This window comes from Wyeomyia smithii, chromosome 2 (assembly GCF_029784165.1).
Source record: "Wyeomyia smithii strain HCP4-BCI-WySm-NY-G18 chromosome 2, ASM2978416v1, whole genome shotgun sequence".
In the NCBI taxonomy this organism is placed as follows: domain Eukaryota; kingdom Metazoa; phylum Arthropoda; class Insecta; order Diptera; family Culicidae; genus Wyeomyia; species Wyeomyia smithii.
Window position 1 is genome coordinate 275,256,462 of NC_073695.1, and position 21,932 is coordinate 275,278,393.

The window sequence follows — 21,932 nt, forward strand, 5'->3', positions numbered from 1 at the left end:
TCTACCCACTGCTGCTGGTCACTTCAGATCTTCCTGAATTGCCTCCAGGATACACAAAGTCATTGTTCTGCGATGACACAAGCATTTCCGTAAAAGGAAAAAGCCTTCGTGTCATATGCAGTCGATTGCAGAAAAGTTTAGAGATTTTTTCTTCCTACTTGCAAAAGTGGAAAATCTCTCCCAATGCTTCTAAAACTCAAATGATAATTTTTCCTCATAAGACTAGGGCTTCTTTCCTCAAGCCAAACAATAATCACGTTGTCAAGATGAATGGGGTTATTTTAAGTTGGTCTGACAAGGTTAAGTACTTGGGACTAATTTACGATAAAAACTCATTTTCAAAGAGCACATTGAGAGTATAGATGTTTATATCTTCTCATAACCAGGAATTCTAAACTTTGTTAAAACAAACTTTTGATTTACAAACAAATTTTTAGACCAGCAATGCTTTATGCAGTACCGATCTGGTCAAGTTGCTGTTCAACAAGGAACAAAATGCTCCAAAGGATTCAGAATAAAATTCTGAAAATGATTTTGAAGCGTCCTCCTTGGTTTGGTACACTCGAATTACATAGACTTACTGGTGTTGAACCATTAGAAAATATGTCAAATAAAATTATTAATAATTTTCGACAAAAATCGTTCCAATCCTCAATTGCTACGATAAGCTCTCTTTATAGCCAATAAGTTAGCAATTAAGTTAGTTATGAGTTTACTTCTGACAAGTAGGTTTAAATCCCTACGAATGATAAGTCCTAATTGCGAAAGCAAACAAATCCTAACAATTAAAATTACAAATTTCTAACAGTGTTGAGAAGTCACCATTTGTGATTGGACACACATACTCATTGTTCATTAATATTTATCATAAATACTTGAGCTACTAACTAATCTTCCTCTTTAAAAAAAAAAAAAAAACCACTGCTGCTGGTTCTAGCGCACCACTAATAATAGGAGCTCTGTGAGTATATTCTGGTGTGACAAAATTATTTTACTGTGAGTCTATTGAGATTATTTTACTGTGAGTCTATTAAAAAACAATTCATCCCACATAAAAATACTTTTGCAAAAACTGAACCAAACAAAGTGCACCAAATTTATGCGTGCCCTTATCGTCACATTCGTCATGGCAGCCCTGTCCGCGATGCTCGCCTGCACACGAATCCCGACTGTCAGCATTTCTCGCACACAATGAAAAAAGAAGCTGTCATCCGAGAATTGGCTTCGGTTTTTATTTCTGTTGTTTGCTTCCTCTCTCGCTCGTCGTGTCATTTTTCATATGCAGTAAGGTTGCTCAACGCAGTGAATTTTCTGGAAATCTGTGAAAAATACGCAGCGGACGTTAAACTTACTGCTTTGCTTGTGGAAAAGTGCGCTTTGTCTTTACTTTGTGCATAAAAAACCGGTTGAAAATCAGCGGAATTAGTGGTTTTACAAGCATTTGTTGCAGATCGTTTGGCAGCCATTTTCTTCTGCTGCAGAGTTATGCCTCACTCGAGTCAATATTATAGGTGTCGACTTTCTACAGATTGAATTTACAGAAAAATTGTGTAATTAAAAATTGAGTGAAAAAATGGCTAGCCCTTCGCCGGTGAATAGTCCAATGCCACCCCCGCAGGCACCAAGCCCAATGGGTCCGCCTTCACAGAGTCCGGCTCCTTCCCCATCGCCGCATAGCCCCTATCAACCGCCTCCAGGACCACCCCAAGGCCCTCCTCATATGGGACCAGGACAAGGACCACCACACCCACATGGCCCTCCAGGTCCACCGCAAGGCGGCCAGGGTAGTCATATGCCAATGCCACCGCAACAACACGGCCCTCAGCCTCACGGGCCCCCACCACCACAACACGGTCCGCCCCATATGAACGGGCCCCCGCCGCCTCAAGGTCCGGGTGGCCCCCAAGGACCACCTCCACCCCATCATATGCAAGGACCCGGAGGCCCGGTTCCACCAGGTCCACCACCACAACATATGCAACATCCACCTGGTCCTCCCCATCCTCAAATGGGACAACACTCGGGACCTCCCGGACCACCAACACAACACCCAGGATTACCACCCCACCAGGGACCTCCAATGCCTCCGGGAATGGTACCAGGAGGATATCCGCCACACTCAATGCCGCCAAACTCAGTAAGTAGTTGTACCATTATACTGAAATTTTATTTCGTAAAAAAGTTATTGCTTTTGTTTAACTTCCTCCGTCACTTTGTTAACAATCGTTAGTATCTCCTGGGCCAATTTCTCACTGCTGGCTGCAGTGATATCTGGTTTCAATATATCATACTGGCCACCGTTTATGTGTGTCACTACACCGCCAGCTTCTCGCACGAGCAGGGCTCCGGCTGCGATGTCCCATGGTTTCAAATATTCAATACTGTAGCAGTCGATGTTTCCACTTGCAATGTAGGCCAAAGTAAGGGCAGCTGAACCGAACGCTCGCAGCCCAGTACACTTCTGTACGAATTCTACACCACGGCCGAAGATGTGCGGTCTAGCGACTGCATAGCTTGCGATGGAAAACTCATGACCGACCAGAGCACTTTTAAGCTACAAGCGATAAGAATTAATAACAAGTTTAAACTATTCATTACAATTTTAATTTACCTCCTGAACGCCACTGGTGTGAATTTTTTCTCCGTTCAAAAAAGCTCCCTTTCCTTTTACTGCCGTGTAAAATTCATTTAGGCATGGGTTGGAGATGATGCCAATCTTCAAATCGCCATCAACTACCAGAGCCACCGATATGGCAATGAATTTCACACCTCGCACGAAGTTGTTCGTCCCATCGATCGGATCAATGATCCACGTCGGGCGGTGATCAAGTGGTTCGTTTTGATACGCTTCAGTGGTTGACTCTTCGCCCAGCATCCGATGATGTGGAAAGCGTTCGGCCAAACCCTTGATCAGGACATCTTCCACCCGCCGATCGTACTCGGTAACAAGATCCCAGTGACGACCCTTAACTTCGACCACCTTGGCAGCATTAGCTATCCCTTCCAGCACTATCGGACCGCACTGCTTCGTTAGCTGCACCGCCAGCTGGAATGCGTCATCGATCTCCTTCTCGTTCATGGCTGAGATGTCTTGTTAAAACGGAACTCTACCGCGCACTGGCACCGCCGCCGTTTTGTTAAGTGATGTAATGAGTCCAGATAAGATTCCAAGTGATGGCATTAGTTATGTTTACTATCGGATGCTGGTTGTACGGTAATTTAATGATGACTGTGACTTTTAGTAAGCCTGTTCTGTCTGGTAGTGGTGGGGGGTTACAAAAAGATGGAAAAAAGAGCTGCCAGTTTAGTGAAGATTTAATGACTGGAGAGAAAAAAGTTTTCTCTTAGTTGAGTTGAAAAGTGTGCCGAGTCTGTTGTTGGTATTTATGCTGGTTGTTATCATTTAGGCTTTCAACAGTGTCGTGGTGGCTCGCTAATTGTTTGTAGAATTTTTTGATGAATATGGAAACACAGTTTTGGCGCGCAGTCGCAGTTTATATGCTCAAGTAGGTAGGGTACGTGCATTCATATTTAATCTTGTTCCATAATAAAGTGTTGTCTCTTGGCGATTTAACACTTTGTATATGGGACAGCTGTTTTTTTTATGTTGACAATTCGAAATTGAGTTATAATCACAATGGTGTGGAATGTTCAATAGATAACACAGTTTGCTCAATGCTTATTCTAAATTTGTCTCTCGGACCATAATGTGAGTAATAATGTTTTACTCCTCACGTTGATTTACACAAGCCATAATTCCATGCAGGGGCGTCTAACCATCCTAAACACATAGGTATAACTGTTTAATATCAATTGTAAAGTCGTACCTCGGAACGAATCAGGAGGCAGTCCAATCGTTAATAATTTATTCAATTATTAGTTTAAACTCGGTCTCTTTCTGTCTGTGCAGAATGCATACAAAGTCCAGGGGGGAATGCTACTAAGAAATTGTCCGCACCCGCACATCTCTCCCCTATTAATGAGCTTCTTATCGCGATTTCGCTCTAGGTGAAGAAACCAATGAAATCATTCATTTCAGTTTTTTTTCACGTTGTGAATCTAGCCAGCAAACGAGATTTGTTGTGTACGAACTCAGTGAAACGTTCTTATCTCCTCACAAATGCAGATAAATAAAATAGGGTCGCCACAGTGTTGATGCCGGTACAGCTCTTTTTTGAGCTCAGTTCTTCGCCAAAGATTAACATTTTGATTAACAAATCTAGTATTTGTATAAAATGCTAGCTTAACAGTTCAAGTTGAATCATTTTCATTTTGAGGAACAAAGCTGAACTAGTGTCCATTTAGAAATTGTCGTGTTATTATGTTTAAATATATTGAGTGGTTGTGTCAGTTAAAAACTATTTAAAAACTTAACAATTTTCCTAAGAGTAAGTTTATAATACAGAAACACAAGCTTTCTCCTGCCTTTCGTTATTAGAAAGTGCTCATAATCTTTCAACAATCAGAACAATTCGAATTGATAATGCTGTACAAAATAATTGACATAACCATTGATCGTTGTTATTCGATTGTGGATCCTGTTATTTATATTCGGAATAAAACAAAATACTTGCGAATACATACATCCACAGATTGCAGAACAGTAAAATTCACAAAAGTCACAAAAAGTCGCAGAAGTTCTTTAACGATCTTTGTCCAGTGTATTTTTGCTTAAAATAGGCTTGTTTTTATATATTGCTTAGTTTATCATAACTTTTTCTAGAATTCTATGCTACTTCGTCGCATTTATGCTTCTGGATTTGCTCCAGCAAGTTTTCCAACTCTTCGTCAATCGTTTTGGTCGTATCTATTGGGACTCTAGTCGATCTGCCACCTTCAGGTCCTTCAAGGCCTATAGCAACTGTTGTGCCACCAGATTCTTCAGGACCTTGTGATACAGTAGATTTTTCGCGGTCGCCTCCTGGTTTTGCAGAAACTGTTGTGTCACCAGAACCTCCTCGACCTTGAGGTACTGTAGATAGTCCACTGCTGGTTCCTGGTTTTCTAGAAACTGTTGAACCTCCAAGGACTTGTATGGTAGATTTTCCACTTCCTCCTGGTTTTCCAGAAACTGTTGTACCACCATAACCTCCTGGACTATGAGGTACGGTAGATTGTCCACTGCCACCTCCGGGTTTTCCAGAACCTCCAGGGCCTTGTGGTTCTCCAGAAACTTTTGTGCCTCCAGAACCTCCAGGACCTTGAGGTATTGTAAATTGTCCACTGCCGCCTCCGGGTTTTCCAGAACCTCCAGGCCCTTGTGGTTTTCCAGAAACAGTTGTGCCTCCAGAACCTCCTGGTCCATGTGGTACGGTAGATTTTCCATTTCCTTCTTCTGGTTTTCCAGAAACTGTTGTGCCACCAGAACCTCCTGGACCTTGTGGTACGGTAGATTTTTCACTGCCTCCTCCTGGTTTTCCAGAAACTGTTTTGCCACCAGAACCTCCAGGACCTTGAGGTACTGTAGATTGTCCACTGCCACCTCCAGGTTTTCCAGAAACTGTTATGCCACCAGAACCTCCTGGACCTTGAGGTACTGTAGATTGACCACTGCCGGCTGCTGGTTTTCCAGAAACTGTAGTGCCTTCAAGACTTTGTAATACGGTCGGTTTTCCACTACCTCCTCCCGGTTTTCCAGAAATTGTCGTGCCACCAGAACCTCCAGGACCTTGAGGCACTGTAGATTTTCCACTACCTCCTCCCGGTTTTGTAGAAATTGTCGTGCCACCAGAACCTCCAGGACCTTGAGGCACTGTGGATTTTCCACTACCTCCTCCCGGTTTTCCAGAATTTGTCGTGCCTCCTCCCGGTTTTCCAGAAATTGTCGTTCCACCAGAACCTCCAGGACCTTGAGGCACGGTAGATTTTCCACTACCTCCTCCCGGTTTTCCAGAAATTGTCGTGCCACCAGAACCTCCAGGACCTTGAGGCACTGTGGATTTTCCACTACCTCCTCCCGGTTTTCCAGAAATTGTTGTGCCAGCAGAACCTCCAGGACCTTGAGGCACGGTAGATTTTCCACTATCTCCTCCCGGTTTTCCAGAAATTGTGGTGCCACCAGAACCTCCAGGACTTTGAGGCACAGTAGATTTTCCACTACCTCCTCCCGGTTTTCCAGAAATTGTCGTTCCACCAGAACCTCCAGGACCTTGAGGCACGGTAGATTTTCCACTATCTCCTCCCGGTTTTCCCGAAATTGTCGTGCCACCAGAACCTCCAGGTCCTTGAGGCACGGTAGATTTTCCACTATCTCCTCCCGGTTTTCCAGAAATTGTCGTTCCACCAGAAACTCCAGGACCTTGAGGCACGGTGGATTTTCCACTACCTTCTCCCGGTTTTCCAGAAATTGTGCCACCAGAACCTCCAGGACCTTGAGGCACGGTAGATTTTCCACTACTTCCTCCCGGTTTTACAGAAATTGTCATTCCACCAGAAACTCCAGGACCATGAGGCACGGTGGATTTTCCACTATCTCCTCCCGGTTTTCCAGAAATTGTCGTTCCACCAGAAACTCCAGGACCTTGAGGCACGGTGGATTTTCCACTACCTCTTCCCGGTTTTCCAGAAATTGTCGTGCCACCAGAACCTCCAGGACCTTGAGGCACGGTGGATTTTCCACTACCTCCTCCCGGTTTTCCAGAAATTGTCGTGCCACCAGGACCTCCAGGACCTTGAGGCACGGTAGATTTTCCACTATTTCCTCCCGGTTTTCCAGAAATTGTCGTTCCACCAGAACCTCCAGGACCTTGAGGCACGGTAGATTTTCCACTACCTCCTCCCGGTTTTCCAGAAATTGTCGTGCCACTACCTCCTCCCGGTTTTCCAGAAATGATCGTGCCACCTGAGCCTCCAGGTATGGTAGACTTTCCGCCTTCGAGTTTTCCAGACACTGTCGTACCACCAGAACCTCCTGAATCTTGTGATACGGTAGATTTTTCACTGCCGCCTCCGAGTTTTCCATAAACTGTTGTACCACCAAGACTTTGTAATACTGTTGATTTTCCACTGCCTCCACCTGGTTTTCCAGAAACTGTTGTGCCACCAGAACCTCCAGGACCTTGTGGCACGGTAAGCTTTCCGCTGCTTTGACCTGGTTTCACAGAAACTGTTGTACCACCAGAAGCTCCCGGACCTTGTGGTACAGTAGGCGTTCTGATTAAAGCTGCAGTTGTTAGTTGAGGAACTACGCATGAACAGCACATATCCTCCCTGCTCGGCAAGATTGGAACATCACTGGAACCGTCATCCGGAATAAAAGGATAGCACTGATGACCTACATGAACTGCAACGGGTCGCGGGTACCACTGACTGGGATATTTTTTAACGTGACCTAATAATGGAAGTGTGAGAACCATTCTATAGAATCGATAACTGGTGGGTAAACTTACAAGTTCCGTGCTCCCATTCGACATCAATAAGGTCAGTTTCATGAGGCGATACGGTCGCGATTAGGATTTTCAGCACAATTGCCAATCGTAGGCGAATCATTTTCGCTCACGGAAACTTCGTGGCTCTTCTACAGCACTTTCTTAAATAAGAGCTTTTTTTGCTGTGCCTAACAGCCGTATTATTTGGTCATTTACCATAATTTTGTACGGCGATCTAGGTGTTTTGTAAACAAACGAAAATTAGTTTGCAGTTAAACTTTTCTAATGGAAACTAAAAAAGTGTTCAACTCATTAAGTTCGCACTCCTGTTCAAGAGAAAACGAGTGCTTTGAAAGTTAGCTGAGAAATAATAAATATCATTTCATTTTTTTCAGGGACCTCCTCCGCCTGGCCCAATGCAACCGGGTGGTCCCGGTCCTGCTTTATCCGGTCCTGGTCCCAGTATGGCAGGTCCCGGTGGTCCTGGAATGATGCCAGGAGGTCCACCACCGCCTCCTGGACAAGAAAACCTCAACGCTCTTCAGCGCGCAATCGATTCTATGGAGGAGAAAGGTTTACAGGAAGACCCACGTTACTCGCAGCTGTTAGCACTACGCGCCACATCTAAACAACAAAACTTAAATGCCTCACAGCTTCATCAGCTGCGTGGACAGATTATGGCATATCGGTTACTGGCACGGCATCAACCGATCAGTAAACAGCTGGCATCTCAGATACAAGCACAGCGTTCAGATGGAACTCCGCCGCAATGTCCAACACCACCTGCTAGTCCCTTCCCGGGTCCACAGGGTGGCCCATCGCCGCAACCCGGAATTCAACAGCAGCAGCCGCCACAACAAGGTCCTCCACAGGGACCTCCACAAGGTCCACCGAGTGGTCCTGTCGGTAAAACTGGTCCTCCAGAGCCAGGAAAGCCGCCAGCCGGAGGAATGCCCCCTAATCAAAGTCCTATGCCTGGTATGACGATGGGAGGACATCAGCAACAAATGGGCGGCCCAGGTGGACCTGCTCAGCCGCAGAGACCAAGCTCGCAAGGTCCCGCAGGTGCTGGACCTCGACCAGCAGCTCAAGCACCTGTAGTTCAACCAATACAAAAGCAAAACCGCGTAACAACTGTTGCCAAACCGGTGGGATTAGACCCGATAACCATCTTACAAGAGAGAGAAAATCGTATGGCTGCCCGAATCGCCCTTCGAATGGAAGAGTTGAACAACCTGCCGGCTACAATGCCTGAGGATATGCGAATCCAAGCTCAAATCGAGCTTCGCGCTTTGCGAGTTCTAAACTTCCAACGTCAGCTACGGTCTGAAATTGTTCAATGCACCAGAAGAGATACGACACTCGAAACGGCCGTCAATGTTAAGGCCTATAAACGTACCAAGCGCCAAGGACTGCGCGAAGCACGGGCAACTGAGAAGCTCGAGAAACAACAAAAACTTGAAGCCGAACGCAAACGGCGTCAGAAACATCAGGAGTTCCTGGCCTTGGTGCTTCAGCATGGAAAAGATTTCAAGGAGTATCATCGTAATAACATCGCTAAGCTAGGACGGTTAAATAAGGCTATTATGAACTACCATGCCAACGCCGAGCGTGAGCAGAAAAAAGAACAGGAACGTATCGAGAAGGAACGTATGCGACGTTTGATGGCCGAGGATGAAGAGGGTTACCGTAAGCTTATCGATCAGAAGAAAGATAAACGTCTGGCGTTCTTGCTTTCGCAAACGGATGAATACATCAGCAACTTGACCGAAATGGTCAAACAACATAAAGTTGATCAAAAAAGAAAGAAAGATGATGAAGAGGAACGTAAACGTCGCAAGAAGCGTATGGTGCTGGAAAGCGGAGATATTCAAATGTTGGATACGGATTGCGAAGCTCATGATTGCCGCGTGACCGTGATGGAAACTGCTACCGGTAAGATGTTTACCGGTGACGATGCTCCGTACTTGAGAGATTTGTACGGCTGGCTACAGGTGCATCCAGGATGGGAATATGTCATTTCTGATGGAGAGGATGATGAGGATGAGGATGATTCTGATGAAAGAAAAAAGAAGCGTGATAACGATTGCTCTGATGAGACTAAAACGAAGGAAGTTATTCAGAAGGCAAAGGTCGAAGATGACGAGTACAAAACGGAAGAACAAACTTATTACAGTATTGCGCACACCGTGCACGAGAAGGTTACAGAGCAAGCTTCTATTTTGGTAAACGGCAAACTAAAGGAGTATCAGATTAAGGGATTGGAATGGTTGGTATCACTTTTCAATAATAATTTGAATGGTATTCTGGCTGATGAGATGGGTTTAGGTAAGGATTATTTCTTAATCAGAAAAACGAAAGTTTGTTTTTAATTGCATTCTACTTTCAGGCAAAACAATCCAAACCATTGCTTTAGTCACCTATTTAATGGAGAAGAAAAAGAACAATGGACCGTATTTGATTATTGTCCCATTGTCCACGCTTTCCAATTGGGTGTTGGAGTTTGAAAAATGGGCACCGGCAGTTGGTGTGGTTGCCTACAAAGGCTCTCCGGCTGGTCGTCGTGCTGTTCAGAATCAAATGAAGGCAACTAAATTCAATGTCCTGTTGACAACTTATGAATACGTTATCAAAGACAAGGCCGTACTGGCAAAGATATCCTGGAAGTATATGATAATCGACGAAGGTCATCGTATGAAAAATCATCATTGCAAGCTTACTCAAGTATTGAACACGCATTATACTGCTCCGCATCGATTGCTGCTGACGGGAACGCCGTTGCAAAATAAACTCCCGGAATTGTGGGCGTTGCTAAATTTCTTGTTGCCGTCGATTTTCAAATCATGTTCGACTTTCGAGCAATGGTTCAACGCACCGTTTGCAACAACTGGTGAAAAGGTCGAACTGAACGAGGAAGAAACGATTCTTATTATTCGTCGTTTGCACAAAGTCTTGCGTCCGTTCTTGTTGCGTCGTTTGAAGAAGGAAGTAGAATCTCAACTACCAGATAAGGTAGAGTATATTATTAAATGCGACATGTCCGGATTGCAGCGTGTTCTGTATAAGCACATGCAAAGTAAGGGTGTGCTGTTGACTGATGGTTCGGAGAAAGGTAATAAGGGTAAGGGTGGAGCGAAGGCGCTGATGAACACGATCGTCCAACTGCGTAAGCTTTGCAACCATCCGTTCATGTTCCAGCACATCGAAGAGAAATATTGTGACCACATTGGAATGCAGGGAACTGTAACGGGGCCAGATTTGTATCGGTCATCGGGAAAATTCGAGCTGCTAGATCGCATTTTACCGAAGCTAAAAGCCACCGGTCATCGCGTGTTGCTATTTTGTCAGATGACGCAGTGCATGACCATCATCGAGGATTATCTGAGCTGGCGTGGATTTGGATACCTGCGTTTGGACGGTACAACTAAAGCCGAGGAACGTGGTGATTTGTTGAAAAAGTTCAACTGCAAAAACTCAGAATATTTCGTATTTCTCTTGTCCACCCGTGCCGGTGGTTTGGGATTGAATTTGCAAACGGCAGACACTGTCGTCATATTTGATTCGGATTGGAATCCTCATCAGGATTTGCAGGCTCAGGATCGTGCCCATCGTATTGGACAGCGTAACGAGGTTCGTGTGCTCCGCTTGATGACGGTGAATTCTGTCGAGGAACGTATTTTGGCTGCCGCCCGGTACAAGTTGAATATGGACGAAAAAGTCATTCAAGCTGGTATGTTCGATCAAAAGTCTACCGGTAGCGAGCGGCAGCAGTTCTTGCAGAGTATTCTGCATCAAGATGAGATGGACGAGGAAGAGGAAAATGAAGTTCCAGATGATGAAATGATAAATTTGATGATATCGCGCCATGATGATGAGTTGGAGCTTTTTAAGAAAATGGACGCTGAACGAAAGGCGGAGGAGACCAAACCACGGTTGATTGAGGAATCTGAATTGCCCGATTGGTTGGTGAAGGAGGATGAAGAAGTTGATCGGTGGGAATACGAAGAAGACAATTCAATCTTGGGCCGTGGATCAAGACAGCGTAAGGAGGTTGATTACACTGACAGTTTAACCGAAAAGGAATGGTTAAAGGCGATTGATGACGGAGCCGATTTTGACGAAGAACTTGAAGAAGAAGAGCGCGAGAAGAAACGCAAGGGACGTAAACGAAAAAGCAAGCGAGACGATTCGGATGATGAGAGTATTATTTCGACCGTCACAAAACGTAGGAAGGGTACAACCCATCCGAAGGTTAAGAAGCAGATGGAGAGGGTAATTGACGCAGTTATTAAATACACGGATGCCGAAGGTCGTGTTTTGAGTCAACCTTTCCTGAGGTTACCCTCCAAACGAGATCTGCCGGATTACTATGAGGTCATTAAGCGACCAATAGATATCAACAAAATTTTAATGCGCATCAAAGAAGCAAAATATGTGGATTTCGCTGATTTGCAAAAAGACTTCTTCCAACTTTGCCAAAATGCGCAAATCTACAATGAGGAGGCATCTCTTATCTATGAGGATAGCTTGGAATTGCAATCGGTGTTTACCAACGCCAAACAAAAAGTTCTGGAGGCCGCCGAAGAAGATGATTCTGATGACGATGGTGAGTTTGGTCGGACTTTGCTCTTTCGTTGGGAATGTAACTAACAGAAAAATGTTTTTTTTTTTTGTTTCAGACGATGATGACAACTCGGATGAGGAGTCAGGCAGCGTAAAAATGAAGTTGAAAATTTCCAAGGCTGGTACTTCGTCATCATCTTCGCTATCGACGTCTCGTTCGATGAAGGCCACTCCGATGCGTAGGAAGCGTTCGCAGAAAAAGTACACCATCTCCGATGATGACGATGACGATATGGATTGAGCAGTAACTATAAGCGAGAAAAATAATGCACTCAATGTAAGCTTACGACTGTCTAACCGCACTTACTAAATCGTTTATCTTATTACTAGGGTAGGAGTAATATGAGTAATTTTAAACAATATGACAACAGATGGTGAATAATTCAATTTTTTAAATATCCTTTGATTTTTTGAATCGATTTTTTTATTTTAAAATACTGGGGTAACGAAAAACGTTATCGTTCCTGTCAGAAGCCAGAGTTAAAAATATATTTATGCTTGAAAAAAAGAAATTGATTATTAAATCATTTTTTAGAGAATATTTTTTATTGAAATTGAGTCGTACAGCTTTTTCAATTGCATACATTCAGATGTTTCGAATATAGGTTTTGCTTTGAAGAGCATAGCATAATCATTAATCAACACGTTAGTACTTTGTCGAAAAAATATAACCACCATAATCTAACCACTGGTAATAATTGAGTTATTGGCAAACTTCAATGTAGAATGGCATTATCTATAATAAAAATCTTAGGAAATACTGTATCAGGTATTGTAAGAGTATTGCATTGCTGTCCGAAAGTCCGACAAAAATTTTCCATATACTCCATATACGGTACTTTTTACTAGCCATTTTAAATTCAGGTGCACAAATCACGAAAGCGTTTCAAATGACTAAAATCGATTGTTAACGATGTGTTTAAACCTTTCCGTAAACCTAAAAGTTTAGCTCGAATGGATCACAGGAGAGCTAAAGCTCAGATTGAGGGTAATTTAAATAATCAGAACCAACGCAGGACTCTCACACTAAAAACAACAATTCTTATCAAGCACATTCCCAACGCGGTCACTGAAACAGCGTGAGAGGTGATAGGATCTGAGGAGAAACTACAACGGAATACCCTCCACAAATCCGCCCATAAAATTCTAACCCGCATCCTGTTCCATAGACTGAGGCAGTTTTTATTGGTGAATTCCAGTGCGGTTCTGAAGCATGACAATCTTCAACGGACCAGATGTCCACCTATTGGCGTACGATTCAGTAAAACGCAACGCAGATTATGCTTGAACACGATTTCCCAACTAAACTGATTAAGCTGACATGTTTCACGGTGGTTTCACATCAAACGTCAGGGTAGCGGGCGAAATTCCGGAATCGTTTGTGACGTTGGATGGTTTGAAGCACGGGGAGGTACTATACGAAGGACAGGTGTGCGTAGAGGAGCGACGCCGTCATCACGAAATCTCATATGCTTCTAGGCTTTGCGAATGACATCGATAACATTGGTGTTAATCGTAGAGCTGTGGAGGAGACCTTTACGGCTGGAAAGAACGGCTTACCAGTCTAACTTTCCAACATCCCGACTGAAGCATCTATCGAGGCATAATCCAATTTTAGTGCGGCTTTCGAACGAGACGATCTACAACAGACCAGATGTTCACCTTGAGACAGACCCTCGACAAGTTTCGAAAACACAACTTGCAGATAGATAATCTGGTTATATTTCAAGGCGACGTACAATGCAGTGAAACGCAACGCAGTTAAGACTTGAACATGATTCTCAACAAAACTGATTAGGTCGATACGTTTCACATCAAGCGTCAGGACAGCGGGTAGGATTTCGGACGCGTTTGTGACGTTGAAAACGAAGTAAATGGTGACTGGCAAGGAGCGTGGAGTCCTATTGGTGATGAATGGAAATGCTTTTACTTTCTAACATGTAAGTACGAAGTGAATACTAAGATGGCTTACGATTGTGAGCAGAGTCTATTGCGGACTGTAGCAAGCTTAGGTCCCTAAGTCTACATATCCGCCCGAGAATTGCCCTCTACAAGACCGTGATCCTTCGTGTGGCGCGCTACGGACATGAATCGTGGACGTGGAAGGATGTCGATCGGCCAGGGCTTGGGGTCTTCGAGCGTTAAATCCTGGAAACAATACTTGGTGGTAACCTAGAAAATTGGATGTGGCAGAAGCACATCAATCACAAGCTGTTATTGTCAGGTTACAGTGGGCTGAACACATTGCAAGTTATGACGGATGAGCAAAGGGCAAAGAAAATATTCAGCAGAGACCCGGATAGCGTCCAATGCTTTCGGGGCAGACTCCGCACGCGTTGGACGTTGGCTGTCGACGAGGATAGGATTTAGTATTGTGGGGACCAAGTATCTTGTGGGGGCTCCCTTTTCAGTTGTCAAACGTTCAATAGATGAATATATCATACAAAAGTGGAAGTTATGGAAGTACTGTGTTAGTTTTATTGAATTTTCGGTCATTTCAAAGTATCACTAATTTGAGATTTTATTTGTATTTAGTCATGAGAAGTGAACTTTTATGGGGGACCCTGAAGTGTGGGAGCCCGGGAGCCATGGCCCCCCTGGACCCCCCATGAACCGGCTATGAGAGCAGTTCAAGGTCGAATTTTATGAAGGCTTGTTTTGGATTCGGTATAGAATATCCATGATCTTCCACCATGAACGTAAGTAATAATAGGGATAATTTAACATTTTTATCTTACTACTACACGATTACTTTAATTTTGACATTCAGAGCACACTCGGCTTCTTTTGGGTGGACTGTGGGAAAAATAGCGATTTTTGAAAATATTAAATCTTTGCACGCGGCAATACCTTTTGTAGGTTCACGCTAGATTTATACAAGTTTATGCGATTTGTAAAATAAAAACAATAAACCGGCAGCACTGCCTTTGATCTCTCTATTTTTTAGATTTTTTAGCCGTTTTTTGTTTTTCCTGTCCGTTTTATTTGAAGAATCGTTAACTGCATTGAAAAGAGTTGGAATTTATCTTAGACTCGTTTATTTAAATAAAAAGTTACATTGCTATCGGGAAATAATTTCGCTTGTGATCGCTGTCAAACAAAAACCATGGAAGAAGACCTCAACATACTATCGGCAAACATCATGACGAATTTAGACAAGATTAATGCAATCCTCAGCAGCGGTCGGATAGAATCTAAATTACTGACAAACTCCGATTTACCAGATCGATTGCTAGCATTGTCCCAACAGGAGTGGACTCCGACCTCTGATGCCCGTTTGGTCGACTGCAATGATCGCCTCCAGGCGGAGGATGTTGATGCAATTTTCAACAAAATTAGACAGCGCTCTTCAGCTGTTGGGTCCTCCCGCCAGAATCGCAGCAAGCCATCAAAAGGGACGGTTCCTCTGCAACAGTCTCGTATATTGAACGAAACTAATCTCGTTAATAGTCAGTCCGGATCACTGACCGATCTGAGTGATAATGCCGGTAAACTGAAGATTATCGATGTGGAAGCTCTCGTTCAAAGCCTGAAACAGTCCGCAGACGCACTGGGCTGCATCGAAAACCGGTCACTGAAACGTATCGATTTCGAACGGGTTGAGCGTTTCAACAAAAGGGAATGCGCAAAAATTCGAGACACCGTGCAGCAGATCGATATTATGGTGCAAGATTTTGAAAAGTTCGTGACCAGTGAACAAAATTTCGACAACGAAAAGAAAGAATTACTATCCGAGCAAATTGTTTGGCTGTTGAAGGATCTGTCGGAGGTACACAAGTGCTTTTTAAAAAATCATAGTTGGTTAATAAAATTTATTTTTACAGACGATGACCCAGGTGATATTTATCAAGAATAACGAATACATTCCCGACATAAGTAAGTCCTTTGTTATGGATTCTTTTCCATTAGCCGAGTGTCTCGATGATGTAAACGAAAATATTCGGCAGAAAAAACTATACCAATAATCATAAAATCTTCTAATAATCGTTTTATTAATTATCTAATAATCTAAGCATTAAACTTTGTGATCTTTTAAAGTTTTGTGCATTATCTGCAATTCCAATTGCAGCTTTTGCTTCTCCAGCCGAAGTATCTCAGTTTGCTGTCGAATTTTATCCCTGCGAGCTCGAAGAACATCTAATTTAGCCTTCACTAGCCGATTGTTAGAGCCGCAGGCAAAACAGGATGTAGATTTCCATCTTGTGCGTTTTCTTTTTTCAACATTTAGAACATTTTTAACTGGTTCTGCTGGCATGTCGTCTTCCTCATCAAATACATACTCCGCCTTGGCGGTGTATGATGGAGCTAAATCGACATCATCCTCAGCTAACTCTGAGGGCGTCGAGTGTGTTTCGTACAACTCATCGTTCATGTCTTCCTCTAGGTGTTCTTCAAATGTTTCTGACTTGTAAATAGGTTCAAATACTGGTTGAAAATTTTCCGGTTCTATAGCGAGTCGATCAGTTTTCTTATCTTGTATGTATTGCGTCAACTCAGTTGCTAATTCGGCAGTTGTTTTCGTAGCTGTCAGCAATTGCTGAAAGCGAGGAATTTTTCGCAACGATGCCGCTAAGTTGAATAGATCTTTCGTAGTAAGATCTTTACCTTCTTTCAGGTAAACATATTCTCGAATTAGCTTTTTGTCGATGTTATGGAAGAGAAGCATCATCACTTCCTCCTTCAGTTCCGCAGAAAGCTTCTTTTTGTGGGCCAAATTTTTGATTAGTTCTTGACTGATCTCGTGGTTGTGAACGTTCGATACGGCCATCACCACAAGCTGTTGTCCACATTTGGATGCACGCAGAGCTATGAAGGCTGGACAATCATTTCGCATCGAAGAGCGCCTGGAAGTAATAAACTTGTTTAAAAAACTATCGTCACGGGCTAAATTTAACCAACATTTTCTTAACTCCAGTTGATTTAGTTTCAAAACGTTGCCCACCAAAAATGCAGGAATATCGCACCGAGTAGTAGCGAAGAACATCAGCGATTGGGCGGGCGGTTTTAAGGGCCGCCCCTCCGATGGTTCGCGAATCTCGTCGCCAGTAGTACACAAGATCATTAGCACTATGTTTTTCTAACTTGGCTAGAAACAGCTCGTACGTATCGAAGCATTCGCCTTGTCGAAAACTAAATTCACTTTCTACTAATACGAGCGGTTGGCCGTCCGTCATCATTGTGGACAGGAATTATTTTTGTAACTGTGACGAACGTGTAATATTTTGAACTGTAATACCGTAACTCTTTCAAGGGTGGTAATTGCTTTGCTAAAAATTAGATAACCTTCTAATTTTACGTGAATAATTGCACTTTACAGTAACTTTCCTACGCAGTTTTTCAAATATTTATGTGACGTTTGTTTATGAAAATTACTGTGAAGTTTATTTATGCAGCGTTATAAGTCACGCAAAAAACCGATTCAAGCGCGAAGCGACATCTGGCATGAACTACTGAAACCAACACACAACGTCATGTGCTTGTAATAGGGATGTTACGATGTGTTTTTTTGACATCTGCAGATGCGGATGCGACGCAAATACGGACGCAATTTTCATGCCAATGCTTTGAGGGATGTGGCTTTTCGTAACATCCCTGGTGTTTTATTTCGCTTATTTAGCTAACATTTCGCACCCCATTCTAAGAGTTATTAAAGCGAGCAGCCAATACATCAAAGAAAACTTTTTCACAAAATTTTATGAGCTTATGTTCCTTTTTTACATCCACATGATATCTCGTGATGCATTATGAGGTGGCGTATATCCGTGAAATCCGTAGTTTTCTGAATTTTACTAAATTGGGATGAGTAATTACCAATGCGGATACCAGGAAACATCTCCTTCGTTTGATTTCAAATTCAAAATATTTTAAACTTCTTTTTTTCAATAATTCACAGGATGATAGACTATATTTCTGTCATTTATGTCGATAACTCTCCACAATCTAACACTAAAAAAAATACTCTGGAAATAATGTTGTTGCCCTGACAAAGTTTAACATGACATCGGGGGTCGATTTACAGGTTCTGGATATTATCACGGTTCTGAACATACTCATAGGTGATTTTCGGCCATTTTACCGAAAGTCGCCATCTTGGAATTCAAAATGGCATCTAGGGTCAGTTTTTGGCTCTATCAATTATTCCAGTTTCAACAGTACCCTTATTGGATGGTATTTGGTCCTGTTTGTTGCTCTGATTGTTTAAAATCTGCGTTTTAAACATGGCACGAAATTTTTCAATGGTGCATACGTCATAGAATTACAGTTTTTCGTATTTTATTTTACTTATTTTTCAAACTGATTGCTGCAAAAACAATGGAGATTCGTTGAAAACTAACCGAGTTATAGGTATTTCAAATTGGACCAAATTCTTACATGTTCCGATTTCAAACTTCTATTTTACACCAGCTCTTCGAAGCTTACAGAAAAACGTAGTTTTACCACAGAGAACAGACTAACAGACGACGAACAAACGGCCTGAAAAAAGTGTGTAAAATTTTGCCTGTGAAATGAATTATCCTCCAAATGATACCCCTCGTTATGCTGAATGGTAAAGTAAAGTATGATGTCGCTACCCGTCGTTAAACAGACTGTATTTTCAGCAGTGTATGTACTTTTCACTCCCGTTGGTTTGGTACAGACGTTAAAATATATTGGCTATATATATTGGGAGCGACATCACATCTTAGTTTACCACTCAGCATGACGGGAGGGGGGGGGGGGGGGGGTAGGTGTAATTCGGAGAGTATATTTTTGCGTGCGCAATCTGTTTCACACACTTGTTTGCTTGTTAGTCTGTTCTCTGTGGTTTTACGTTAATAAATATTTTTGCAACATAACTATTTGCATGCTTTCAGACAAAAATGTAAATGAGGGGAATTTAGTGACGAAAAACATCAAACACAGTATCAAAATTATACATTCCCAAATCGTTGAAATTTCATCTATTTTTTTCAAAAACTTCATATTTTTTCAAAGAATCATCGTTATATTTTTGCGTTAAACCGACCAATGAAACTGTACAAAAAAATCGTAATTCTATTGAAAATAAATTCGATAGACCAGATACACACGTGGAGTAGGTTTCTCTGTTGGGATTTATTTGAATTTTAAGTAAATTTTCAAAACCTAAGCACACGATATTTGCATATAATTAATAGGGTGAAAAAAAAATAAATGTTAGCTCCCATGCACTTGTCTTGTTCCTTATAAGTCCTATAACAACTGTTTAACTTTTCAGTTCGATCGGTGTAACAATATTTTTGCGTCCGATTTTGAAGTTTCCATACTATTTTATATGGGAAAATCCATTTTGACGTAGAATTACGTCTTTCGGCAACATATACAGGGGAGAAGTTTCATTACAGGGATCCAATTTCAAAAACCAAAAACATCGGCAGCGTCACAAAAATTGTCCATTTTCAACCGTTTTAAGCTCAGTCAGTTTCCAACCGATTTTCGTCATTTTTGCAGTAATCGATTGGAAAATCAACCAAGCACCCGTCCAAATGCAGAAAGTTGTAATATGATTGTTCGAACGATTGTACTATTGAAAATTGTCAAGCCTTATCGAAACGTAAATGTCGACCTCTGATTGGTCGCACAATGCTTCTTTCCCTAACAAAGTCGACAGAATATACCTAGTTGACTAAGTATGTGCGCTTTTTGTTTTATGTTTAATTCATTCCATGATTGTGCCGATACCACACGGACGTTGGTTGCTGATCGTGAAGAAGAAAGAAATGCCGGGTTTCAATCTTTGTCAGGGCGGATATCGCGCGCTATCTGGACCATGAAGCATTTATGCGATAGTTCAATGAAATTTGCAACTGCAGCAACCAGTTTTTTTCAAGGCTACTAAATATATTTTGAAGAGCATAATGAATGGTTATTACTAAATTGCAACTTTGATTGCAGTTTGATGCTGCTGCAATTGCGCAGCAGTGTGATGTATATTACGATTCATTAACACTGTGCATCACAAGCGGTATATGCGAAACAAATCCGATTCCAAACAGAATAGTTCAGCAAGTTCTGCTCACGGCGCTGAGTCCGTTTTATAAAATTCATAACACTTCATGAACAAATATGTAACGTCTTTAAGAAGACGGTTGTTGCTTGACATCACAGTATAATTACGACCCTTATATCCGATACGAGAACGGGAACATCTTCCTTCAAGCCGTGCAACACACGATACATGTGTCAACCTATTGTTGCCTTTATAAGGCAACAATAGGTTGACAAGAGGGATGTAACAATTTACTAACTTAATTGCTAACTTATTGGCTATAAAGAGAGCTTATCGTAGCAATTGAGGATTGCAACGATTTTTGTCGAAAATTGTTAATAATTTTATTTGACATAGCTTCTAATGGTTCAACTTCAGTAAGTCTATGTAATTCGAGTGTACCAAACCAAGGAGGACGCTTCAAAATCATTTTCAGAATTTTATTCTGAATCCTTTGGAGCGTTTTCTTCCTTGTTGAACAGCAACTTGACCAGATCGGTACAGCATAAAGCATTGCTGGTCTAAAAATTTGTTTGTAAATCAATAGTTTGTTCTTTAAGCAAAGTTTAGAATTCCTGTTAATGAGAGGATATAAACATCTCGTATATTTGATGCACTTGGCTTGTATACTCTCAATGTGCTCTTTGAAAATAAGTTTTTTATCATAAATTAGTCCCAAGTACTTAACCTTGTCGGACCAACTTAAAATAACCCCATTCATCTTAACAACGTGATTATTGTTTGGCTTGAGGAAAAAAGCCCTAGGCTTATGCGGAAAAATTATCATTTGAGTTTTAGAAGCATTGGGAGAGATTTTCCACTTTTGCAAGTAGGAAGAAAAAATATCTAAACTTTTCTGCAATCGACTGCATATGACACGAAGACTTTTTCCTTTTACGGAAATGCTTGTGTCATCGCAGAACAATGACTTTGTGCATCCTGGAGGCAAATCAGGAAGATCTGAAGTGAATATGTTGTACAGGACTGGACCCAAGACTGAACCTTGAGGCACACCTGCTCTGACAGGAAATCTATCAGATTTTGAATTCTGATAGACAACCTGCAGAGTTCGATCAGTAAGATAATTTTTTAAAATTTTGATTAGGAAAATTGGAAAATTAAAAGTTTGCAATTTCGCAATCAAACCTTTATGCCAAACACTGTCGAATGCTTTTTCTATGTCTAAAAGAGCAGCTCCAGTGGAATAACCTTCAGATTTGTTAGCTCGTATCATATTAGTAACTCTGAGCAATTGATGAGTTGTGGAATGCCCATGGCGAAATCCAAACTGTTCATTTGCAAAAATTGAATTTTCGTTGATGTGTGACATCATTCTGTTAAGAATAACTCTCTCAAACAGTTTACTTATTGAAGAAAGCAAACTGATTGGTCGATAACTTGAAACTTCAGCTGGGTTCTTATCCGGTTTTAAAATGGGAGTAATTTTTCCATAATTTGGGAAAATATGCAATTTTGAAGCAGCAATTGAAAATTTTCACTAAAAATTCCATTGTGCTCTCAGGGAGATGTTTGATTAGTATATTAAAGATTCCATCGTCACCAGGTGCTTTCATATTTTTGAAATTTTTAATAATTGATTTAATCTCATTCAAGTTAGTTTCAATTATTTCTGCAGGTAAAAAATTCTGGGAAGAAATTAAATCAAATTGACGTGTGACTTCATTTTCAATTGGACTCACAAAATTCAAATTTGAGTTATGAACACTCTCAAACTGCTGAGCAAGTCTTTGAGCCTTTTGTTCATTGGATACAAGAAAACGTTCACCATCTTTTAAAACTGGAATAGGCTTTGAAGGTTTCTTAAGAATCTTCGACAGCTTCCAAAATGGTTTTGAATATGGTTTCAATTTTTCAACTTTAGTCTCAAAATTTTGATTTCTCAGAAGAGTAAATCTGTTTAATCTCTTTCTGTA

General features: G+C 41.8%; 5 protein-coding genes across 7 annotated transcripts; 2 read left to right on the forward strand and 3 right to left on the reverse strand.

Moving 5' to 3' along the window:
* The first annotated feature begins 1,236 nt into the window (after positions 1-1,236).
* LOC129721670 (ATP-dependent helicase brm) lies at positions 1,237-12,762 on the forward strand. The gene is made up of 4 exons (XM_055674521.1): positions 1,237-2,137; positions 7,763-9,695; positions 9,757-11,973; positions 12,047-12,762. Exons 1-4 carry the CDS (start codon positions 1,574-1,576, stop codon positions 12,229-12,231), a joined length of 4,899 nt encoding a protein of 1,632 aa, XP_055530496.1. The 5' UTR covers positions 1,237-1,573; the 3' UTR covers positions 12,232-12,762.
* Positions 2,143-3,288, reverse strand: LOC129721672 (uncharacterized). The gene is made up of 2 exons (XM_055674525.1): positions 2,612-3,288; positions 2,143-2,554 (listed from the first exon to the last, which is right to left on the reverse strand). The coding sequence occupies exons 1-2, from the start codon at positions 3,077-3,079 to the stop codon at positions 2,183-2,185; spliced, it is 840 nt and encodes a 279-aa protein (XP_055530500.1). The 5' UTR covers positions 3,080-3,288; the 3' UTR covers positions 2,143-2,182.
* On the reverse strand, positions 4,639-7,525 carry LOC129721671 (uncharacterized PE-PGRS family protein PE_PGRS24-like). 3 transcript variants are annotated; one of them, XM_055674524.1, is made up of 3 exons: positions 7,389-7,525; positions 6,809-7,330; positions 4,639-6,622 (listed from the first exon to the last, which is right to left on the reverse strand). In XM_055674524.1, exons 1-3 carry the CDS (start codon positions 7,486-7,488, stop codon positions 4,728-4,730), a joined length of 2,517 nt encoding a protein of 838 aa, XP_055530499.1. In that variant the 5' UTR covers positions 7,489-7,525; the 3' UTR covers positions 4,639-4,727. The 3 variants fall into 3 exon arrangements, with proteins under 3 accessions (XP_055530499.1, XP_055530498.1, XP_055530497.1); XM_055674523.1 differs by having other exon boundaries at positions 4,639-6,772; XM_055674522.1 differs by having other exon boundaries at positions 4,639-7,330.
* A 2,152-nt stretch (positions 12,763-14,914) lies between the features above and the next one.
* Positions 14,915-15,974, forward strand: LOC129721807 (uncharacterized). Its single transcript, XM_055674812.1, has 2 exons — positions 14,915-15,759; positions 15,815-15,974. The coding sequence occupies exons 1-2, from the start codon at positions 15,097-15,099 to the stop codon at positions 15,953-15,955; spliced, it is 804 nt and encodes a 267-aa protein (XP_055530787.1). The 5' UTR covers positions 14,915-15,096; the 3' UTR covers positions 15,956-15,974.
* Positions 15,959-17,384, reverse strand: LOC129721806 (uncharacterized). Its single transcript, XM_055674811.1, has 2 exons — positions 16,890-17,384; positions 15,959-16,834 (listed from the first exon to the last, which is right to left on the reverse strand). The coding sequence occupies exons 1-2, from the start codon at positions 17,165-17,167 to the stop codon at positions 16,006-16,008; spliced, it is 1,107 nt and encodes a 368-aa protein (XP_055530786.1). The 5' UTR covers positions 17,168-17,384; the 3' UTR covers positions 15,959-16,005.
* Positions 17,385-21,932: the final 4,548 nt, after the last annotated feature.

What these genes read in the sequence shown, in the direction of transcription:
- LOC129721670 (XM_055674521.1), top strand. Translation starts at nt 1,574, where the DNA reads ATGGCTAGCCCTTCGCCGGTGAATAGTCCAATGCCACCCCCGCAGGCA. An exon ending in ACTCAATGCCGCCAAACTCA is followed by an intron (nt 2,138 to 7,762) that starts GTAAGTAGTTGT and finishes CATTTTTTTCAG; the next exon opens with GGACCTCCTCCGCCTGGCCC. An exon ending in AGATGATTCTGATGACGATG is followed by an intron (nt 11,974 to 12,046) that starts GTGAGTTTGGTC and finishes TTTTTGTTTCAG; the next exon opens with ACGATGATGACAACTCGGAT.
- LOC129721671 (XM_055674522.1), bottom strand. Translation starts at nt 7,488, where the DNA reads ATGATTCGCCTACGATTGGCAATTGTGCTGAAAATCCTAATCGCGACC. An exon ending in CGAATGGGAGCACGGAACTT is followed by an intron (nt 7,331 to 7,388) that starts GTAAGTTTACCC and finishes TTCCATTATTAG; the next exon opens with GTCACGTTAAAAAATATCCC.
- LOC129721806 (XM_055674811.1), bottom strand. Translation starts at nt 17,167, where the DNA reads ATGATGACGGACGGCCAACCGCTCGTATTAGTAGAAAGTGAATTTAGT. An exon ending in TCAACTGGAGTTAAGAAAAT is followed by an intron (nt 16,835 to 16,889) that starts GTTGGTTAAATT and finishes TATTACTTCCAG; the next exon opens with GCGCTCTTCGATGCGAAATG.
- LOC129721672 (XM_055674525.1), bottom strand. Translation starts at nt 3,079, where the DNA reads ATGAACGAGAAGGAGATCGATGACGCATTCCAGCTGGCGGTGCAGCTA. An exon ending in ACACCAGTGGCGTTCAGGAG is followed by an intron (nt 2,555 to 2,611) that starts GTAAATTAAAAT and finishes TATCGCTTGTAG; the next exon opens with CTTAAAAGTGCTCTGGTCGG.
- LOC129721807 (XM_055674812.1), top strand. Translation starts at nt 15,097, where the DNA reads ATGGAAGAAGACCTCAACATACTATCGGCAAACATCATGACGAATTTA. An exon ending in TGTTGAAGGATCTGTCGGAG is followed by an intron (nt 15,760 to 15,814) that starts GTACACAAGTGC and finishes TTATTTTTACAG; the next exon opens with ACGATGACCCAGGTGATATT.